General features: G+C 39.8%; 1 protein-coding gene across 7 annotated transcripts in view; it reads left to right on the forward strand.

Annotated features, from left to right (window-relative positions):
- nlgn1 (neuroligin 1) overlaps positions 1-22,984 on the forward strand; it is a 299,279-nt gene that overhangs the window by 97,463 nt on the left and 178,832 nt on the right. For 3 of the 7 annotated variants that reach the window (XM_073476520.1, XM_073476521.1, XM_073476523.1), the window contains 2 exons: positions 129-188; positions 10,679-10,831. In XM_073476520.1, coding sequence (XP_073332621.1) covers positions 129-188; positions 10,679-10,831 — 213 coding nt within the window. Of the gene's footprint in view, positions 1-128; positions 189-10,654; positions 10,832-22,984 lie in introns of all 7 variants that reach the window. The other 4 variants (XM_073476526.1, XM_073476525.1, XM_073476524.1 and 1 more) reach the window with 3 other exon arrangements.

Genomic DNA, 22,984 nt, shown 5'->3' on the forward strand with positions numbered 1-22,984 from the left:
TTAAAAAAAGGGGCTGCAGAAACAGTAATTATTGACATACTTCTTTATCTTTTGAGAGCATCTTTTGAAAGCTGTGTGTGTTCTTGATCACCCTGTTTTCCTCCATCTTCTCCTTCTTGGTCCTATAGGTCCCCTTACAAAGAAACACACTGATGATTTAGGTGATAATGACCGCACGGACGACGAAGGTATTTTTTCCCCCCGATGCCAAACTGATTTGCATGACAAGGGAATCCAAACTTACCCTTTCTCCTCCAATTTTTATCTTCTTTGATTTTCTTACATTTCTTGTCCTTTTTTTGAAAGTGATGGACATTTTCTTTTTGCTCTTTACTCGTAAACTCTCTTTTTGGGCTGGATGTGTTTTGTCCTTTTCAGCTTGATGTCTAAAGTTTACATGTCTACCACCATTCTTTGATATTAATACTGTAAAGTAGATTCTCTGCTTGGATTTGCTGTTTCCTTTACCTTTTCTTTCCTTTTCTATGTTGCATCCCACCAACAGATCAGATAACTATTAACCCCTCAGCCAGCTCTTAACACATTTTTGCATGTTTTTCTTTTAATTCGTCTCGTTTATAAAAAAAAATCAAATCATGGTCAAAAGAGCTACTACTGGCTAACTGGCTTGCACCTATACTAACACTTGACCCTGTTCACACTTTGGGCATCAAACCAATAACCTTAGTACATGAAGAGTCTGTGACAACAACAAAAAAACAGCGGAAGCGTCTCACTGAGTCGTTGTTACTGCACAGACGTGTGGGTTGTTATCTCTCCTGGCATGGTTTCCTCTCCTACAGGGCAAAGTCAGGGCTAATTTACTGCACACCAGTATGTGAAGCTAACTTTCTGGTCAACCTCCTACAGTGTCTGTTAAATTCTGAATCTAAGTCCCAAGCTGCCAAATTAGGGGTATTGCAGTTACATAAAATGTGGATTGGCGAGCAGATACTGTATGACAGACTTGGAAAAAAATAAAATGAGCCAGCGTTTGGGTGGAGCTGATTTCAAGTGCCATTAAAGTCATTATGCTTTTAAGTGATCATCTGGACTCTCCATTTGTAATGCTTTACACAGTCAAAAAAGCACATAAACACCTAGTTTCTATTGCATGGTAATTTTGATGGCCCACTCATGTGGCTTCTGTCAATACCATGAATCCCAAATATCGAGGACTGCTTGCACAGCAGATTGTCATTTAAAATTTGCAAGCGCGACAGACGAGGCAGGAAGAATCCTATTGGCCTAGTTCAATTTGCACAGAAGTTTCTGTGAGTAACAGACTGAAGGTTAAAGAACAGAGCAGATGGACCTAGTTTTATAATGTCTGACAATGAAAGTAACATGTAGTATACATGAGCTTGTAAATTTATGAAAGTGAGGTATTTAGTCATTCTCTTTCCCTTCCAACAACATGATTCTCAGATAAGTAAAAGATAAATGAATAAAATAGGGTTCATTGAACTCATTCATTCAATTTTTCTACTTAGTTGAAATGAGAAATACCACACAGTAGAATGTGCGTGTAAAATCCCTGCATCCAAAACTCTATTTGAGAAATAAAATATATAAAAATATTATCAGTAAAATGCAGTTAAAGTATCACATTTAAGTACTCATCATGCAGAATAACCCTGTCAGGTACTTGGCTTTCTTCCTTTTCCATGTAAGACCTCAAAGTTATCACTTAAAATATGAGTTAATAGTGATTTAAATAATGATTATAAAACAATATCTTGGTAAAACTTTATAATAACCATCATTAATAAATGGAAAACAATGACATGCTGTATAAACCACTTATTGAGCAATTGTGAAGGTTTATAAATATCTGTTGCAAATTTATAATCCAAATAATGTTTATAGTTGAACTACACAGTATTTACTAACCATTCACAAAGTATTAAAAACATCAAGAGCAACTTTACAAGAAATAATTGCTGAATAAATGGTTGTTAAAGGATTTTGTTATTTGTTAAAATAACTGTTACTGTAAGTTCTGAAATCGTTGACCTTGTGTAAGAGTTTTTTGTTGACATTTTATAAAAAACATTTTTTATTATCGCTGTTACAGTAACATGCATTTAAATGGTATATGTACTTTATATACGTTTGGCTCATTTAATACGTATATATCACTATACTGAATTGTAAAAGGTGATTATTAGCTTCCTGTAGAGTGACACGAAACAATAGATGTCAAATAAATGTTGTAAAGTATAAATCATTTTCTTTTGTTATTGTAAGTTTAAGAATAAAGTAGTGTATTAGAAGTATAAATTAGAGTAAAGTTGAGTACAACAGTTTCAAAATTGCACTGTAGGTAAGTATTTCATGCTGTTGCCTTTAACCAGTTATAGAAAGATACAATTTTAACTATAGTATTCACAATATTTGTGCTCCATCTCTCTTTCTTCTTCCCATTGAGGTTTAACTCAGCTGTTACAGTCGCTTCTACTTCTGTCAGTTCTGCCTCTGAGAAATGTTTCTGTTATGTTTATATACCTTATCATTATTCAAACTCCAATCTGTGCTAAAGCCTCGCAAAGATCTCTCTCACCACCCACAGTTTCCAACTGAAAAGTAATCTACAGTGTGATTAAGGCGATCACTCAGAAATATTGTGAAGGGATGGATTCCATACCAGGAGAGAAACTCCACGCCGCCTCAGTGTATCGGCACTGTGCAGTTCAGTATTTAACCACATGCATACATGCAAGACATGTCAGTTACCTCATAAATCAGTGGCCTGATTCAGTCAAACTCTCAAATGTTGGAAACTAAATCACATGGCAGCACTGAGGTGTGTAGAACTGCAATAAAAAAAAAGACATCTCCCGCATGCCGTTGATGCTTTAAAGGCATTTAATCCTATATGAGTTTTGGGAGTATACTGATGAAAAGGAATACTTAAGGGATCCAGTGAATACCCAACACAGGCTATAGGACTGAAACATTGCAATTGCTCTTCTTGATATTTAAATTAAGTGTTGTTTGAAAGCTGAGACAGTGTGCTGCAAAATCCATTACTCTCAATAATACAAAAAGATGAACCTTTGCTTGGTTGCCACAAACAAGCAGCCCCCTTTGAAAAGTCATATTAGGAATAAAATGTCCTTGATAAAAACCCTGCGATAGAGTCGTATCCCCTTAAGGCTGCTGCAGTGCAACTTTAATGACAGGCAGAGAGTCTTAATAAGGCACCTCTACTGTATAATGTGACGAAGTAAACAGCAATTACATCCAAATAAGACTCACAACCCTCCCGATGCCTTTGATCTATGCCATCACGCTGTTTTTCTGAGAATTCACACACACACACACACACACACACACACACACACACACACACACACACCAATAAGATTAGAGAGAGTCACACAGATCCATTCAATGAAATCCCAGCGAGCTTCAAGCATTATCTCGATAAAGGATGCGGGGCAGACGACTAATCCAGTTTAATATAGAGAAAAATATGCTCCAGAACACACACACACACACACACACAGTCACACCATGCGTCGCCCTATCCGAGCCGACTCTGATTAGCTCGGGTCGCCGCCCCCCCAGCGATTCTCGATGCTCTTAACCTTTGACCGCGTGTCGTCTTGTTAGATGCAAACTCAGTGAGGACATCCCCCAACCTCCTCACCCCTCCCGCTCAGCAAATCTTGGATTTTACAATCTCTTTATACTCAGTAAAGCTGGTGTTTGTAATCCTTTTGTGCTGGGAATAGAGATGTAAACAGGAAAGTCCCTGAGAGCTGAGGATTTGTTAGAAGCTCCATTCTTTTTTTCCTTTTTTTTTTGCAGCCAATATTGCCGTTGTGGTTAAGAGTGGGTACACAGAAGTGGAGATGTCATGAACTGTGGTGTCTACAAGGCTCTTATTGGGCCCCTGGTACCCTATATAAAATGTTATATAGCAATACCTGTGAGATATTAATCCTCCTATACACTATGGATGTATTACTTTGAGTGTGGAGGGCGCGAGGATATAGATTTCTGCTGACAGCATAAGGACAATCCTGGAGCTGGAGAAAGGATGATAAAAGATCAACAGGGGAATGTGTTACCTTTGTTGCATTGAGCTCACCCAGAGGCTCCAACTGTGACATTTCAGGAGTTGCTCCAGCAGCTGAGGCTGCCTGACATTACATAATATGGTAATAGTGAAACATCCGTTACCACTATACTTCTCACCATCTTACAAATGAAAATGCAATAATTTTTTTTAAAACTACATGGAAGAATCAAATATGCCTGTAATGACAAAGTAAAATAAAATCAAACCAACCAATGCAGAATCTCATAACAGTTAGTTTACCACAGAGTAGCTGGGATAAATTTGAATGTATCCCTGGTTTGCAGAAGTGTAAACTGCCAACATTTTATTCTGGTGAGTAAACTATGCATGCAATTCTAGTTAAATGTGAGTTGAGTAAACTGCATTTGGCATTAACCACCATGGCAACCATGGAAAATCTTCTCTTCTCTTCATGACATCCCCACATGCGACCAACAAACCCTCATACTAAACCTTAAAAAAAAAAAGGTTGCTTGTCAGTACCTTTTAAAAATGACCCATATGTTCCCAAATTATGATGATTTTCCAACATGCAACCTCAACAGTGTGGTTATTTTTAGTTATGTTTAAGAAGCTGAAAAAAATACTTTAATGTCAGGATAGTATCACAGTCGTGGTAAAAAGACGCCGATGTTGACGGCTAAAATCAAACACTCTGTTGACCCGACCATCCATTCTGACCTCCTACCTAAGCCATTTAGCAAAAGTACAACTATGACTTTGATACTCATGGTACTCATGCCACCTTCGCCTCAAAGGAAAGATGACCATTTTAAAAACTTGTAAGTGTTAATTCAAGAAATTAGTTTTGTTTAAGAGATTAAAGTGATAAATCTACAGTATTTAAGGTCCCATGTTGTAGTAAGTGAGATTTTCTGTCTGTTTTTTTTAAATATAATGCATGTCCAGGAACTATAAATGTAAATGCACTGAATGTATCAAAATGCTTAATCTATGGAGAAACGCACATACTATGTATCCATAAACTGTGCCGTTGATCGAGCTGTCAGGACTTCTGTAGGGTTGTGATGTCACAGCTAAACAGTCGCCGCCCTCAGCAAGGACGTGGTTGCAAACCACCAGAATAGCTGATGCGAAAAAACATGGTTGAGGATTCCTGCTCAGGCCTGTGAGAGCTGACCAATCAGAGCAAATCAAGCTTTTTCGGGAGGGGGCGCTTAAAGAGACAGGCACTAAAACGGAGAGTTCACACAGAGGCTGAATAAGGGTGCTGCTGCAATAGATAGCATGAGAAAATAAAATGTGTTTTTTCAGTATTAAAGCATGTAAACATAGAAGACACATAGAAGTATGAACCTTAAAATGAGCACAATATGGGACCTTTAAATGTGGGTTTCATTACCTGACTTTTACTGATGGGAGGCCATACATATGTGTTTCTGTATTTTTAATCAGAGCTTCGCTAGCTGTAAGCCTGAGTTGGATTATGACGTGAACACTATTTACAAATTGAAGCGCTGGTAATCATGGTGACTCTATGAACATGAGCAGCCGTATGAAAAGACAGTAATTACCCTCCAATTTGCAAGAGGTCACTTGTCAGCAGTCAAACATAAACATAGGCCATCTAAGCATTAGAAATGATTTCCCAAGCGTTTCATTTGGCTGGTGAGGAAAGTCCAGCAACGTTTTTTGCTATTAAGAGCAGCATCACAGGTCAAACATACATGTGTGTTATGTGATAATATAATAAAACAATGTATTACTTCAGCTAAAATTTATGTTCCTGGAAATATAAACCCCAGTTTGCAAATTAAATATCATGCCATGCAAATATTCACTTTCATATGGCAGAGGTACAGTAAATATGCCATCAAATATGCATGTCTGCCCATATTAGTATTCATGTCATTTTACACATACGAGTGGCTCTAATGGGTAACATCAGTACAGTTGCACTGACTACACAAGAGCATTTCCCCCCAGAAGCATTTGAATTGGTCTTCACCACTGGGCCTAATTTTTTTTTCCTGTTGCTTTTTCTGAAAGTCCCCATGGCTTTGCTCCCTGCAGCAAAAGGCTGAAGCCAGGATAAAAAAACCACCTCTGCTCCTTGTGTCTGCCGTTGGTTTGATAAGTCCTCTACACCGGCAGACGGAGAGGATACCGAAGTTGTTGCAACAGCCTGGGGGCATCTCTCAGGGTTTGCTCAGAGAAAATCTAAAGCACCTGAATCTCTTTGATCATAACCTCATCCTCAAGGAAGCAATGATCTACTCCATGTTGGCATGGTACCCATCCTCTGACAAATTCTCCCTCACCCACACTCATCCCGGGGAAGATTGAATGGTCGGATCACTACAAGATTGCATCTCATTTTGGCTCTTCTCAAAGCAAGCTTTAATCTTGCTGCCTGCTGTGAAGAAAAAAAAAAAAAAAAAAACCCTGGAGGACAGTTGGATGTTCTTGCCTGTTTCCAAACAACTTTACAGGAAACTGAAAGCGTTTAAAGTAACTTTAAACACAGCGGTGCAAGGACACGCTGATATTACAAATAACCATGTAAATATTAGATGTTCCCGTAATCACCTCAAATACACTATTACCTCACTTCATGCAAGAGGACGATGGAAAGAGATTAAATTTGCAATCAGCCGAATGAGGATTAATTGATAAGTTAGGGGAATGAAGGGAGAGACTGGAGTTTAGAGGATTTTTTTGGCACTGGGTCTCGCGTTGGCAGCCAGCGAAGGATGCCAGGAAATCAAACTGAGAGCAAGCTGGATTGCATAAACCTAAAACCTCAAGGCACAACGTGTTCAATATACACTGGGACTTGTTTCAGCCAGTAAATCCAGGTAAATTCAGGTAAATCCATCAAATTCTCAAACTCTGCCAAGACAGTTTTATCCTAACCTCACCTCATTACTGCTGACCTTCAGGGCTGAACAAAAGGAGGCCGTTGAAACAGCAGTGCTGGAGGTATCTCACCTCAGCAGAAGTTAATATATCCATGTAACACCAGGGAGCACATATTATGAACATACAAGAAATGGTTTTCATTTCATACAGCTCCGACAATGTGTGTACAGATATCAGAAATCATCCATATTGTCTTTTCTTAAAAGAAAAAAATAACTTTGTTTGAACCCAGGAGCTGTTTTATGTATAATCAACAAATACAAACCTAAAATCCCCAAAAAGTTGGGACACTGTGTACAATGCAACTAAAAACAGATGCAAACATCTGCAAACGAGGTGTTTAACAACAACAGTTTCATGAAGTGTTTCCAATGAAGCTGTTTACCTGTGGAAGGCCACACAGGTGTTTTGTTGCCCATGTCCCACCTTTTATTGAGACATGTTGCATCAAAAGCATAGGGAGCATATATTTACCAAAATCAATGAAGTTGATGAGGTAAAATATTAAACATATTATCTTTGTACTGTTTTCAATTGAGCCTATGTCAAAAAGTAATAGAAATTATAACATCCTGCTTGATTTATGTTTAACACAGTGTCACAACTTTTTTGGAATCAAGGTTGTCATGTCATCACCGCCATCATGTTGTGAATGTCATAGTTGCTACGATCATCATAGCTGCCAACATCAAAATTAGAGTATTTGTCATGGTTATGATTGCATCATCAGCGTAACTAGCGTTTTCCACTAACTATTGTCAACATTACATCCTCATGGTGTCTGCTACCATTACTAACAATAGTAATAGTAATAACAGTAGTAATAGTAATTATAACACTGTTGTTAACATTACCAATATGGTCATTATCATCATCATCATCATCATCATCATCATCATCATCATCATCATCACCAAGGCTGCTACCATTATAATCACTGAAATCATCAATAGCAACAGGTTGAATGAACATTGTCATCAACACCATCATTGTTGTCGTCGCCATTTACACAGTCGTCATGGTTGTTCCTGTATAGCTGACCATGTTATTCCAATAAGTATATAATTTCAATAAGTATCATCATCATCATCATCAATCATCAAGGCCGCTACCATTATTATCATCAGAAGCGTCATCCTCATGTTTGTTGCCATCATCGTCTCCGTTGTCATCACTGTAACAGCTGAATGTATTATTATAACCAGAATCATCATCACTGTCATGTTTATCATTACCATCATTGTTATTGATATCACCATCCCCACCACTGTTGTCATCATTGTCAACATTATCATCAAGACTGTCAGTTCCCATCATCACCATGCCGCTGTCATGACTGTCATCACTACTGCTGTCATTGCTATCACATCACCGTCATCACATTACCCACGTAATAAACACAATCATAATCATCGTCATCAGCATTACCATTATTGTTCATTATCATCATCTGCACCTCTTGTCTCCCCTCCTCTCCTTTTGTCATGCTACACACATATCTGCGCTGTGACGTCCGCGCACACACACACACACACACACACACACACACACACACACACACACACACACACACACACACACACACACACTCTTGCCATAATCCCCTGACCTTCTTTGTCAGAAGTTTCTGGAAGGCTTCCAGAGGAGAGTTATGATGTGCCGCTACACTGTGGCCACTGCCTGCTGCGACAGAGGGAGCCGAAGAACCACGAGAAGAAAAAAACAAAAACACTACAAAGGACAGAGAATGATAGAAGTGATGTAATGAGCTCTGCACCCAGAGAAACGGAGGAAAGGGACAAACGAAACGCGTGCACGAACACAAACATGAGGAGGCGACGTTTTACCTACACGTGCCCAGACTTTCGTTTTCTTTTACCCCATTTCATTCTGCCAATTGAGTTTTTTTTATAGTCTCTGTTGGGGAGAAAACAATATCTGCAGATGTCCAATATGTAGACTCGATGTAATATTTAGTTCATCCCTGCGGCGTCTGCTGCATAATGTCCTCTTTCCTCAGTAATGAATCATCTTTTTCGCCTTTACTCACACATAAGGAAGGTAACCCCACCAAAACTCACTATCCTAATACAGTTTCTTATTAAAAATAAGTCAAGGTTCCGGTTTAATAATCACACTGATGTACATTATTCACAGTAGAGTACTTCAAGGGGCACAATTTAAAAGCATAATCAAGCCATCGTCATCGCAGTGTTTGTTCCTGTGATTAAGTTCCCTCAGAGTTGAAGTTCTTCCCTGAGGTGTTTACATTATTTTGTCTACCCCTGGATAGTGACTACTTTAAACACACTGTGGGAAAACTTTCAGACACAGACACTATCACTCTGCCTCCCTTCCTTACCCGCACAGTTGAAGCTCTTTTTTTTTTTTATTCTCTTGTCTCGGAGGTAACGCTTTTTCTATTTTCTTGCTTGGTTAATTTTTAATTCCGCGTAGACTCACTGATCTCTCTCTGGACCCGAGTCCCTCAGTGGTAAGGCATCAGCGGGATAAACGATGTGTGCCGCAGCATGTACTGATGGAGATAGTTAGCAAGCAAGATGAAAAGCTTCATCTCTGGGATACAGAAGATGAAAGCGAAAACCTTGTTTTGAACGTGGGCTGCAGCAAGTTGTTAGATCTCTCCAAGTCTTCTCATCCTTTTTGCTCACAATCCAGCCCATATTACAAGCACGTCAAGGGCTAAAGCTTTACAATACAGCCCCTCTTTCTTCCACTCTAATCAGCCAGATGTAACACATTTTAATACAGCCAATTCTGCTCCCGACAGCAGGCTCACCATTCTCCTTACCTTGACCTCATTTTAACAGAAGCAACTGCACATTTAAAGGAATATTTCTTCGCTAATAGAAACACACCTCCTGCTTCAGTAATGTCAGTACGACAAGTGATCGTTTGCTGCATATTTTGTTTAGCTACTGTCTTTTTATACTGTAATTATGAAAATGATTGAGCAGTAATTTAAAAGCTGAATCAACATCGTGTCCTTCACATTAACAAAAACCCCTTTAAATGATTTAAAACGACAAGTGTCCCCATTTAGTTCTCTTTAATTTCCTCTGCTGCCAGTGAGTTCTCACATGCATTTATATTCACAAAATCAAGGGAAACATTTCCCTCCAGCTAAACAACTGTGGAGTGCTAACCTGAATTTATATTAAAGTTTCAATAAAGCCATGCTTTTTCATAAAATTGTCAAACTCAAAATGCCATTTTATATTAGATTTTCCTCCAGATTAATCGCCCAAGTTTTTTTTTTTTTTTACCTCAACACGGTCTGACAGTTTAGATTGCCACTCTTGCATGTTGACAGTCCATCGCCTGGAGGAAAATTAAAACTCGCCACATTAAATATCCTGTTTTATTAACACCTATATGGAATCTAAAATAGGTTAATAAATAAATAAAACAACATTTTTCCAATCACCTCAAACATGTCACGGCCTTCATGTAGAAAAATTATTCGTTTGACGCCTCCAACTAACAAGGTCTCCATGTTAAAAAGCCAGTGTGCCAAGATGACTCAGAAAAAAAAAAAAAAAAAGAAAATTCAAATTAAAGAGGTGGCCAAAGCCCACTAAAGTATTGAAATTGCATCTCTGGCTGTCACCTTCAATCTGTCATCTAATCAGTCCTTCTGCCTTCTCCACCTCCTCCTCCTCCTCCTCTTCCCCCCTCCTCCAGACATTAGGGAGAGTGGAAGCCCCAAGCCGGTGATGGTTTTCATCCACGGGGGCTCCTACATGGAAGGAACTGGGAATATGTTTGACGGCAGCATCCTGGCCAGCTATGGGAATGTGATTGTCATAACTGTCAACTACCGGCTGGGCGTCCTAGGTAAGGAACCTGATGTATACAAGCAGCGTCATGTTATATCCCCTCTTTCTTTACTCTTCCTTCATTTACTAGTGATTCCATTAGCTTAGCATTAGCTTAGTATGATGACTAAACCTAGGGATTAAAGTTTTTTACTTCTACTCTTTCTTTCTGTCTTTCTATCTTTCTTTCTTTCTTTCCTTCTTTCTTTCTTTCGGTGATTTCATGTGCTGCTGCTGGTATTGTCCAATTACTTGAGCTTAGCACAGAAGCTAAAACCAGTTTTGTTTTGAATGCTCTACTATCAGTCTCTTGCTACTGTATGTGTCGTTGTAGCTTGTTAGTTAACCTGAAAACCAACACTACATTTCTTCTTACATTTCTTGTTGAGTCTGTGTGCTGCTGTTGGTGATTTTCCAGAAGCCGACATGATTCTGGTTCTTTAATAGGAATTAGAGCTCTTCTCTTGGTGTCTTGGTCCTTGCTGTTGTTATTGCTCTCACTGCTTTCTTAATTACAATTCAAAACATGTATAGCCGAAGGCTTGGTTTTGGTTTAGGTTGTGATCTGTCCTGCTCTTTTGTTATGGACTAATATTGGGAAGGTCAAAGGCAACGTGTAACGTGTGTTGTTTTCAAACACAGGGTTGTATGAAAAATGCTAATTACACTCCCTTTATGTTACTCACACAACAAAGAAACATAATAAGTCATAAAAATAAATATTTTTAAAGTGGATTCTCATAAATCCTGTCAGTTACAGTGTGTGATGATACAAGCTGATGTTGTTTGAAATATTTTGGGCATAATGCTACCAGCTCCTTTTATCTTGAAAAGAAAAAGGCCGGAGCGTCTGATGCTTGTGATTGATGTTGTGATTTTGTTTGTATCTCAGCTTCATGGAATTTTGTAGTGACAGACTTCAGATTCATAGCGAGGCTATTCAACACCAAAATGTTTGCTGGGACATGAAGTGCTGTTCCTGCGCTGACACATGTATCTGCTGAAAATGACACATCCATTGCTGAGCTGACTCTTGGATTTGGCCTTGGTTACCATGCTTTTCTGCATTTACCCTCCCCATCTCCTTCCTCATATTTAGTAGCATTTCATCTATCGTGGCAGTATTTTCTCTGATGTTTTTTTCATTCCCACCTCCACCTCTGTTTTCTCCCTCGTCTGCCTTATCTCTTCTCATCAGTCTAATTCCTAATTTCTTTTTCTCCTGCGTATGGATGTCACTGCCTTACCCAGAGGGTGGGTATATATTGCGACATATGACGGAAACAAAGGTTCGCTGCCACCATCCCGAATGAGATTATGCTGTCATTTGCTTGGATGGAGGAAACCCATTCCAATTTCCATGTTTTGGTTGCTGGGGGTTTTCTCCCTTTCTTATTAAACGTTACCAGAATAAAGATATAGGGCAATATCCTCCTTTCACTCAACTATAACGCTGTTTGTCTGTGGGCGCGTGTGTGTGTGTGCAGATGAGAAGAACGAGCACAAAGGCTTAAAGGCGATTCTTTGAGATGCTAATAGCTGAAACACAACGTGAAACACAACATTAATGTCCTCTGCAGGTGGTCTGCATTGTCTCTGTGTTCTCTCATCACATATTCAGGCACTGATCTCTTTTACATGGCTTATATTTATTTGTTTGAATTGCAGATACTGAGCATCAATGCAAAACCTACTGTTTTTGTGCATATAATCTGGTTAAAACACTTTGATATTTAGTTTCCTCACAGCTGGAAATCAGGTGATAGAAGCCTAAAATAAACAGAAATTTCCCAACCGTAGATGCCAGCAGAGGAATAGTGGTTCACATCTTTTGGAAATTTAACTGTCAGTCAGCCAGTGACTGGATGGACAGCCCCCCTCAGCAACCTTCGAGCCCTGCCAAAACCACAAAAGTGGATCTTAAGTAAGTACTCCATCATCCACAGTTATCATTCATAAACTCCTTTTCAATGCCCACTTATTACCTCTCGGTGTCATGAGGGGGGCAGGAGACTATCCCAAGTACTGCATACAAATGGTGATACATACTGTGAGAAGATGACGTATACATTCACAGCTACGGGCGTTTTGTCAAGTCCACAGTTGAAAACCTGCATGTGTTCAGGGCTGAGATTCAAATCCTGGCGCTCCTGTTGTGAGGCAACAGCGCGAACCACTGCGCCTGTAAATACTCACTTTACACAACATGACCTTTTTCTATAGTTGTTATAGTAGTTCACAGTGATATTGTCATGGGGAAGTTGTTTGACAGAAAACGGATCAGCAATTGAAAAAATGGTCTGTCATTAATTAACCAGATATGACAGACATTTGCTGGTTCAGCTTCTAACATGTGAGAATGCTGCTTCTCTGTTTTTTGAATCAGTTTTGGGAGAGTTACTTTCATAAATGCAATATATCACATCTTACTAGTTACCTTCATTTTAAAGTAATATATTATGTCACAATATTGCTGTCTGCGTACAGTAATAAATTAGTTATTACACAGCTTTCAAGTTACTTTTAACAAAATGCCGAAGTATCCTATATAGAACAATTAAACAGCCTAGATCTTTAAAAAAAAAAACGATTGGCTTGGACACAGGGATGAGCAGGTAGAAAAAGGATCACAGTCTGATATGTTATGAGATAGGAATAAATATTTTTAATTGTAGGCTTAGTCATATGATACACAGTAATACATTACTGAAATATTATTAGTAATGCGTTATATTACTCCCTTGCTGCTGAAACAAATATATTACTGTAACACGTTGCTTTTGTAATGCGTCTGGAAGCAGAGTGGTTCTTTAGTTTATTCATTGAGTGTAGTCTGGCTGACTGATTGATCCTTTATCTGAGTGAGGTTAGAATATGGCCTCAACCATGGCTCTGAAACCAATAATCCCCCAAAATCAGTTAGCTAGTCACAGGTGAATGGAACAAAGCAGGGTTAACCTGCTTAAGTTATGCTTTATGGTCAGTAGAAGACTATAAATTGAATCATTTTAACATCTGTTAACACAAGCGATTAAAAGACTTCAAGTTGAACTCTTGGAGATTGTAATAGACTTTTTCTCATGCTTTAAATAAATAAATTAATAGAATGATTAAAAGATATATCATAAAAAATATTAGGCCTTATAGCCGCATACCAAATTGTGTAATGGACCTGCTTGTTCACCGTGTCACTGTCACATTTGGCCTCGCCTACCACTGACACCAACACGGTTTCATGACGTAGTCTGGTAAGCAATGACAAATATTAACTAATATAACTAACTTCACCAAGTCACCAAAACTACTTGGTTAGGTTAAGTAAAAGATCATTGTCTTGCAAATAAGTACTTCCTTTAAATAATCACCATTTTCTATTGGCTTCACACAGGATTTGAACCCTGGTCTCTGGTGAAAGTCTTGGTAGTGAACCATCCATTCAACCCTGGACTTTTTGGCCCAATCTACTATGTTCATCATTTGCTCCTGTCATTATCGCCCCCTGCTGAAACTGCAGCTTGATGTGTACTTTTTCACACCTAGGCGAGACAAGCCCTGACTCTGTCATATTGTCTTTAAGCGGATCAGTGGGTCTGTTGAGACTGGGCTGATGCACAGTTATGATATTTTTTGGGGGAAAAATGCTGTTCAGTACTGAAATCTCTGTGTCATCATGTTTAGTTTGAATTATTAAGAGCATCGTGTTTACCAATTCTTTCTTCCTATTACAAATTAGAGTCATCACAAAAAGTGCTAAATTGCATGAAAGTGCCAACTGTAAAAGCAAAGGAGAGGAAGAACAATATATCGAAGAAAGAAAAATCAGTTAGATTGTATAATGCTTAATTATTTTGAATGTGGCAGGATGCCCATGTTTCAGGTCTCTCTCTTTCTCTCTCTCTCTCTCTCCCTCTTTCACTCGCTCTCTGATGTGTGAGCTTTTTTAGTGCTGCGGGCCTCGTGGTGTTGAGCAGAACCGTATCCCTGCTGGTTAACATGAGGCGCCGCTGTTTGCTCTCAGATTAGGCTCTATGTGTTTGTGTTTACCCCCCTGGCAATGGACGAAAGCATACGGCTTTACCTCCCCAAACATGTGATGGTGTGTATGTGTGTGTGTGAGTGACAGCGAGAGAGTGGGAACTCAGCTACAGTAGGTGTAAAACTCGTAACCGCTGGGCTTCCCAGTCAGTCATCCAGTTTTGAGTAAGTATGAGAGAGTTCAGTAGCACCAGTGCCCAAAAGCACCTATCTTGACAAGGCATTTAGTCTTGTATAGAATAATGTTCTATTGACTGTCAGTGGATGTTATACGGTGCTGGAACAATGTGGATCCACCAGCTCATCCTTGGTCTAACAGCTATTCCTTCCAGATCTCTTTGGAGGAGGGTCATTGCAGTGATTTACTCGCACATTTAAGAAACCTCCAAACTATGAATTGATGGTGCAACGCTGATGGCCACTCATATGATGCCCTTCTTCTTTGTGAACAAGTTCTACAGACATGGACGATAGTAAGCTACTTCTTGGCAATTTGTTGTTACTTTGGTCCTGATACCACAAAAACAAACATTTAACTTGTTATCCTTGGATGTGTTGTATGTAAAAATCCAGCTGCACCTTGAATCAAGGGCCATATCTGTTAAGTAAGGCCCATCATGAGAAAAGACTTCCTCCTTTGCTGCTGTAATAACTACTCTGGCCACTAGAGGTTGCAACAAGAAACATAAATATGGGTTGTAATAAGCTTCTTTACAGTCAACCTTTATGGGCTGGATGGGCTGTTTTTCTCATAGAAGTACAGTAGTGTGGTAGTATTAGTATAGTACACCTGATGTCATGTCTATGTGTCATGTTGACCAATCACGTTGTCCCGATGATCAGTGTATGAAGTAGTTGGTTTCAATGATTGGAATGACCATCAAATAACCTCATCAGAGCTTACTCGAGGCAGACCTGTCACCATATTTTTTGTAGACCCAAGAGACGTTTGCTGGACCCACAGGTAACTGCTTTCAGGCTCAAGAACCAAATATACATATTTCCTTTGTAGAAATGACCTTGAGTCCGGAAAATGGCTCTGATTGGCCTATGTCTAGAAACCCCCTTAGGCAGGGGCCAGGCCAGGGCTTACCATGCATGAAAATGACTGAATGAGTTAAAGTGAGTCCTGTCCACAAGAAACCACAAAGTATTACACATCTGATGAATAGATTTCAGGTTCCTGGACTGAAATACTCGAAAGCAGTGCAGAGCCTGTAAACACCTCCCTTCATTAATGACTATTAACTGTCTCCCAGACTCATAATTATGTTCTCCAGCCGGCCAGTTAGCCTCCGTTGGTTAAAGTGTGCGGTTGACCTTACCCAGCCAGCCACTGCAGCACCTGTTGGCTTGGCGATGCTGCTCTGCTGACAGAACTCCCTACTCTCGCACCAGTGATTTTTCTCCTTGGCTTAGTGTGAGTTTGTGTGTCTGTTAGAGCCAGCGCTTTGCAGGAAGCCATTAGTGGCTTTAAATATGCAGGGCTGCTGACGCGGAGCTGTATTTATCGTTTAGGGGCCTTGGCTACAATGGATTTGGCCACGGGGCACGTATATAGTATGCTACTGTCAGTGTGTGTCCGCGGGTGTGACTGCACATCTCTGTGTTTAATGAATTAGGAGTTGCTCCTGTGTGCAGAGGAGGTGTTAATGGAACACATGGTATAGCGCTGTCAAAGTGCCATCATTAAGGATAGCAAGTATTTATTGTCTTTGTCATCTTACTGCTACTCACTCCTTGGTCTATAATGGGATACTGTGCTGTAGGGTTGTATTTATTTAACTTAACACTTTTATTACTTAAGAAACTAAGTACCCTATCATCCAGATACAGTTTTCACATATTCAGACAAGTGATGAATGGTGCTATTCTGAGGCGGTGTCATTATTTTTTCATATGAAGGTCCAACACCTTGCTATCCTCAACTCTGCCCCCAATGGATGTAACATAATAGTGGTACTTGAATAATTTGGAAGATGTTGAACTGAGTTGTTGGCACTTGAATATCTTGGAAATCCAACTAAAACCAATTCTGCTACCCCAACATGCACCATAGCGATGTTGTGACAAACACAAAACCACAAAAGTCGAGTGTAACTGCCAATACCTCTGCAGGGCTTGTTTGTAGTGCCTCCAAACCATGGACTGTGCCTTTAAGGCCAGGCCCCTAACAGTGTTGAGTTTGTTTCGGCCCAGCCAAAACCTTTAATCATGCTGATTGATGAGGTGCATTTCCCTGACTCAAACCTTCTCCAAATACCCCTTCCATTCCAGCCATACATCAGCCATTGAGCCAATTCATCAAGCCTCTGATTGTTTTAAGATATACCTGGCCAGTAAAATATCCATTTCTCTGCACGGCACTGCTTCTCTAACTCTGCCTGGCTTTCAGCAGCACAATCGCATCTAAGACCCGGCTTGAGAAAAGGCCATGCGGTAAAAAGACCAGCAAGCAGGCAGAGGCAGGAAACGAGATGCAAGTCTTAAAAGCAATTGATTGGATGTAATTGGATTAATATGATAGTTAGTGAATAATTAATAATCTGTCTGTAGAGTTTTATTGAATGTACTTGTTGTTTTTTTATGACTTGAACAACTTTAGAAAAAAGTACAAATAAGGGATGTTTTTGACAAACCACACAGAGAAAAAGAATAAATGGTCGCTCTGTGGTAGAAACTCAAATAAACATTAGCTTCATCATTATCACTCTGGATGTCAGCGGAGTGATTTAGTGCCCCACGATGGTCCAAATCCTGCGGAAATTCACAGCGTGTGTACTTGTATCTTCTTCAGCATGCGGTAAACACACATTCATCAGATCCAGCTAGCATGGATTTAATTGTATCCAAATTAGGACCGCATGTGTTTGCTCGAGGAGCATTTCCTCTCACACAGGCATCATCCCTGATGTTTACCCTTCCCAAATATTACCCTCTCTCACTCCCACTCTTTCTCTCTCTCTCTCATATATCTTCTTTCCTTTCCTCTGACCACAGTAATTGGGCTTTCTCTTTCCTGTTAGTTTTTGTCCTGCTGGCTAAGTGTTGAGGACTATTATTTTCATGCTTATTAATTTCTTTCTCCCTGAAACAAATACTCCAATGATTTGGGTTCATTACTCTTTCTTCGCCTCTGTGCCATATCTCCTCTTTCCCTTCCCTCTTTCTCTTCCTTGCTGGTAGCCCTGACACAGCTCACTCAAAAACTCATGGTATGCATCTGATCCTTAAAAAACAAAGCCCTTCACTTGAGTCTTTATTAGTGGTTTATAGGTTGTTTTCAGGGGGATAAATGATTACTCCCTCTCCAAACATCAGGATTTGTGTTAGTACTCGTTCCCCTTGTACCATTGTTGAGACCAGCTTTTCCCTTAACTGCATGCTGACTTTTTTTCAAATTGTGCGTATGCTTACACATCCCAGTGGCCAACAGATATGTGGAAACTTCAATTTTTCAGTGTGAACCACTTGGTTAGGGTGAGAAACCAAGCAAAAATCATTTTGTTGGTTTAAAATACCTGTTTTGGTCACCAAAAACATGCCTGTAGACGTCCCAAGGTCTCATCAAAAACATCCTTATTTTGTCACCACAAAAATGACTGGAAATTGTCCAAGATCTCCTTCAAAAAACTCAGTGGTTCACACTTCCAAATGTTGAAATGCAGTCGTGAACTGCGGTCACTGGCTTGGCAGCCCTCTCACCTGTAACTCCATCACCATCCCCTCCAACCCCTAATATGACAGTCAGGTCGTAAACATGTAATGTGAACGTGATATGATGTATTTTGTAGAAATGTCAATACGGTACTATGCTTATGACATGCACGAATGTGAACGTATCAGTGGTTTGCAAACTTTGTTCGTTCTATCCCATGGCGACCAGGCTGGCTCAGTGTATCTTCACGATAAGGACACATATGACACCTATACTGCATACACAAAGCTATTTTGTGAGAGTCCTCAGTCAGCTATTTAGTTCTTTATTAAGCCAAAATGTTTTAGTGTGTAAGCTTTGCTGTGCTGTTCCATTTTTGTTTTTGCTCCCAAGACATTCAATGCTGGCAGGCTTGACAGTATATGCTTTTGTGTGTGTGTGGGCGTGCATGTGTGTGTGTGTGTACCATCAGAAAACCTTTGCCATGCTGTTTGGATGTTCCCTCCTGTAAATTAGCCAAGTGATGCTCAAACATTTCCTCAGCTATTTTAGGGCAGAGGCAGCTTTGATCAGTGGACAGGCTGCATCCAGACATGTTGTAATATCTGCTGCAATATTCCCTACTTTCACTGTCTTGCTGTGCCAAAAATCCCACAATTGATGTGGAGAAAGAGTTCAAGATATTTGAGATTTGCAGTAATATTTTTTATATTACCTCTGGGCATTGACAGACAGTCAGACAGAGAGATAAATGGAGAAATAATGTCCTTGTCATTGCGAGAGGTTGCACTAGAATCAAACCTCAGACGGAACAGAAATATAACATGAGACCATCAGAGACATCAGAGACCATAGCTTTTCATCAGATTTGCTGTGAAATTGGCCCAAATTTGCCATCAGACTGCAGTCTGCTTCAGTCAGGGTGGTCCATATTTGATAAGATAATTGATTACAAAATTAGTTTTTCTAAACTGAATGGTGGAGCACTTTACTTAGATTTTAAATTCCACTGCATATCGTATGTTATCATCAGCCAGTTTTCCATTTGAAATGTGGAGGTCTTTAATGGTCTAAATGCTGTTTCAGCCTTGGTGAGAATACAATTTGAGTCACTGAGTCCTTGTGATAATCTGCAATGTTCTGGTTGTGTGTAATTCTTATAAAACTTAGTTATGACAGATGAAATCTGGCTAACTGAGAGCAGCTTCATTACAAATGTGTGTAACGTATACCAGTTGGACTAAGTTCCCCCACACTCTTGTAGCTAAAACCACCAGGACTGTATCCACCATTTGGAAACCACTTTTTGCTGTTTGGCCCTATGATGGCATTATATTGTAGTACTCTCCTGGCCATTGTGTAGTTCCCTCTGTCTGCCATTGCTCATCGATTAAGTCCTGCTCCTTTGGCTCAAAGGTGCTGGCATAATGATTTACTCATTGAGTGAGCTATGATACCAATGGAAGCTATGCTATGCTAATGGTGATCTGGCAACAACAGGGCTGGCGTGGCGAGGTTTACAGCAGCTCTGCTGATGCGTCAGAGATTGGATGAATCTGGCCGAGGCCGAGATAACAGGCGACCATCTGGGCACGCTTCACAGCGCCAAGCGTCAGTAGCCAGAACTTGCCACCAACCCACAATTATGCACACAATAATATGCATGTTTCATGTATTGTGTGTCTGGGTCCAATATACAATTGTTCAAAATTAGACTCACAATATTAATGAATCAATGCACATACAATTGCTGCTGGTTTCATTGGAAAGCAAAGGTGCCAATGCTACAAATTAGCAGCCTGTAGAGCATGCACATGAAGCATTTTGGGAAACAAATTGTGTTCAACAGTTTGTAATTTGAGAGTTTAAATTAGTAGTTTGACTAAACAATCTCAAATCAAAGTCCAACTACTAGCTATACTACTCCATGTTGGTTTAAAGATAAATATGGAAGTGTATGAAGCCAACGTGGATGAGAAGTTATAAAGGTCCTGTGGTTGAAATCATATCAGCTACAAGTGTGGATCTCCATGAGAACTGAGCAGTACTAATCTACTGATAAAGACCGTGTTATGTGGTTGACAGCTTGGAAAAGGTTAGTAAATGGATGCCAAGTTGGGATTGTTTTGTCAAAATACTCAACCAAAGGTCATGAATGATCCTTCGCTTTACAAATCACTAACCTGTTTTCAGAATTACCAAAACATATCCAAGCACATGAAGGAATAATAATCTACAACCCGCCAGGATCTGGACAGAGCATTTGCTGGACATTTACTCAGAGGCCAGTCTGAGTAAATGTAAACAGTGTCATTTTTGTTGCAACTGTTGGACACCAAAAGGCAGAACTTTAGAAAATCTTATAATATTGACTTTAACGTCCCAAAATACACTCTGTAATGGTTGAAGTCAAGGGAATGGTTAAATAATAAATTCCTCTCTGACTTTGTATCACTATTAACTGCTCTCTGGTGTCTACCATTTTTTGTGCAAACCCAACCAGTCATAAAGGGATGCAGTAATAATTCTGCAAGACCCAAAATGCTCTGTGATGCCAAAGTTTTCAAATGAAACCAGTAGCCACACTATTAAATAACTTTCTTGCATGTGCATGCCTGACAAACTCTGAACTAACAAATGACTCTCCTTCCTATCCTTTACTGTCCTTGTTTTACTTGAATAACTTCTCTTCCTCCTTCTTTGCTCTGCTCTTAAACTACGAACTGACCTAAATACTAAAAATACTAACATCAAATACACTAACTGAAGAAAACATTTCTACTAAACAAACTACTAATTCTACTAATCTCAAATATACTAACTAAACTGCAGAATGTGCTTACTGTATGCTAAAAACTAATGATGCTACTGATCTAAGAGCCAGAATTGGCCCCTGTGAGGTCTGAAAACTCATACAGGTAGTTTTTTAAGTAACCATCAAGTCCCCTAAGAAAATACAAAAGTGTTTTATAAAATATGTTGCAATAACAGATTTTCCACATTTTGTATTGACATTACCCAGTCATTAGAATCAGTATGAGCTTTCAGACTGAACCGGTCCTTGTTTTTACTTCTTTACCTCCTTCTTTTGTCTTTCGTCTCTTTTTTCTTGACCTTCATTTCCTTTGCATGCAGTTTTGGCTGCTTTCTTTCTGCCCGTCTAATCAACATGCTGTCTAAATGTTGCAATTGATGCTGTGGTTTTTCTGACATTAGTTTGTCAAAGCCACCACTGTTAGTTTTGTTTTTGTTGGTGCAACTGATTGAGGATGTTTGAATGGATGTTCAATATGTTTGCCCAAAAAGACTCAAAGACCTCATTACAAATAATCATATAGCATAAGAGGGTAATGACTCAGAGGTTGCATTTTGCAGTGGGCTGGGGCCAATCCCAGCCTGCACTGGGTGAGCAGGACCCTGGAATGGTTGCCAGTCCCATCACTTTGTAATTTCACATTTAGTTGATGCATAAGTGGATTGGGTGGATTTTTCAACCCACCCATTGTTATATAAGCTGGACAAAATGTCAGATTGCTAATATTTGCAGTTGTTTCTAACCCTAACCAGATATTTTTGGTTTTAACTCCTCAAAATGAAGTTATGCTCTTTCACAGCACCTTAGTAGAGGCTGCTCAGTGGTGAAGAGTTCAGCAACAGAGGAATTTCTCCTCTCAAACACGTCTACCTAATACTGTTCACAGCTCGATTCAAACTAAAAATTCCACTGAAGTATGAAATATGGGCCTGCTCACAAAGTTTGCTTCCTGGGCCTAATGGGATTCACCACTCAAGATCAGCTTTGTGGTCGTATGTCAATAAGAGTCTTGTACTAATGCTACTGTTGGCCTGGCAGGGGTCAGACAGGCCATTCGATTGGCTAGAGGATGGATAGAAGCTGATTGGCTGGGCAGGGAAGCAGGGGGCAGATGGAGAGATGGGTAGAGATACAAACAGAGATTACATCCTTCCACACTGAGCTATCACCAGGCACCTCACTGCAAACTGCACGTGTAGAAGTGTGTGTGTGTGTGTGTGTGTGTGTGTGTGTGTGTGTACAGAATCCCCTGTGACAGTGTTATTTATTGATCAAAGCTTTGGCCTCTGTGTGTGAATGCAGGCTTGAGCATGAGTGTATGTGCTTGTGTGCATTTGTGCTTCCCTGTGTGTGCGTACATTGGGGCTCGTACAGCAGATGGACATGTGTAGCAGCAGGATCAAAGTGTGTGGTGTGTAACACCTCTGATCACTGCAAACTACATATGTAGGGGAGTGGACCAGTCCAGTCTCTGAGCAACTGTCTATCTGTGTGATGATATTTCTAAAATCTTAATTTAAATTTTGTTTTCCTCACATACAGTATGACAGTCTCATGCACTGGTTTGATGGTGTTCCAGGTAAGCCTGGTTTGGATCTGTTCAGATTCTCAGGCTGTCAGCCTCTCTACAGCCCGCTGAGGAACTCACCATACTATCTGCCGGC

Source organism: Pagrus major, chromosome 11 (genome assembly GCF_040436345.1).
Source record: "Pagrus major chromosome 11, Pma_NU_1.0".
Classification (NCBI taxonomy): Eukaryota; Metazoa; Chordata; class Actinopteri; order Spariformes; family Sparidae; genus Pagrus; species Pagrus major.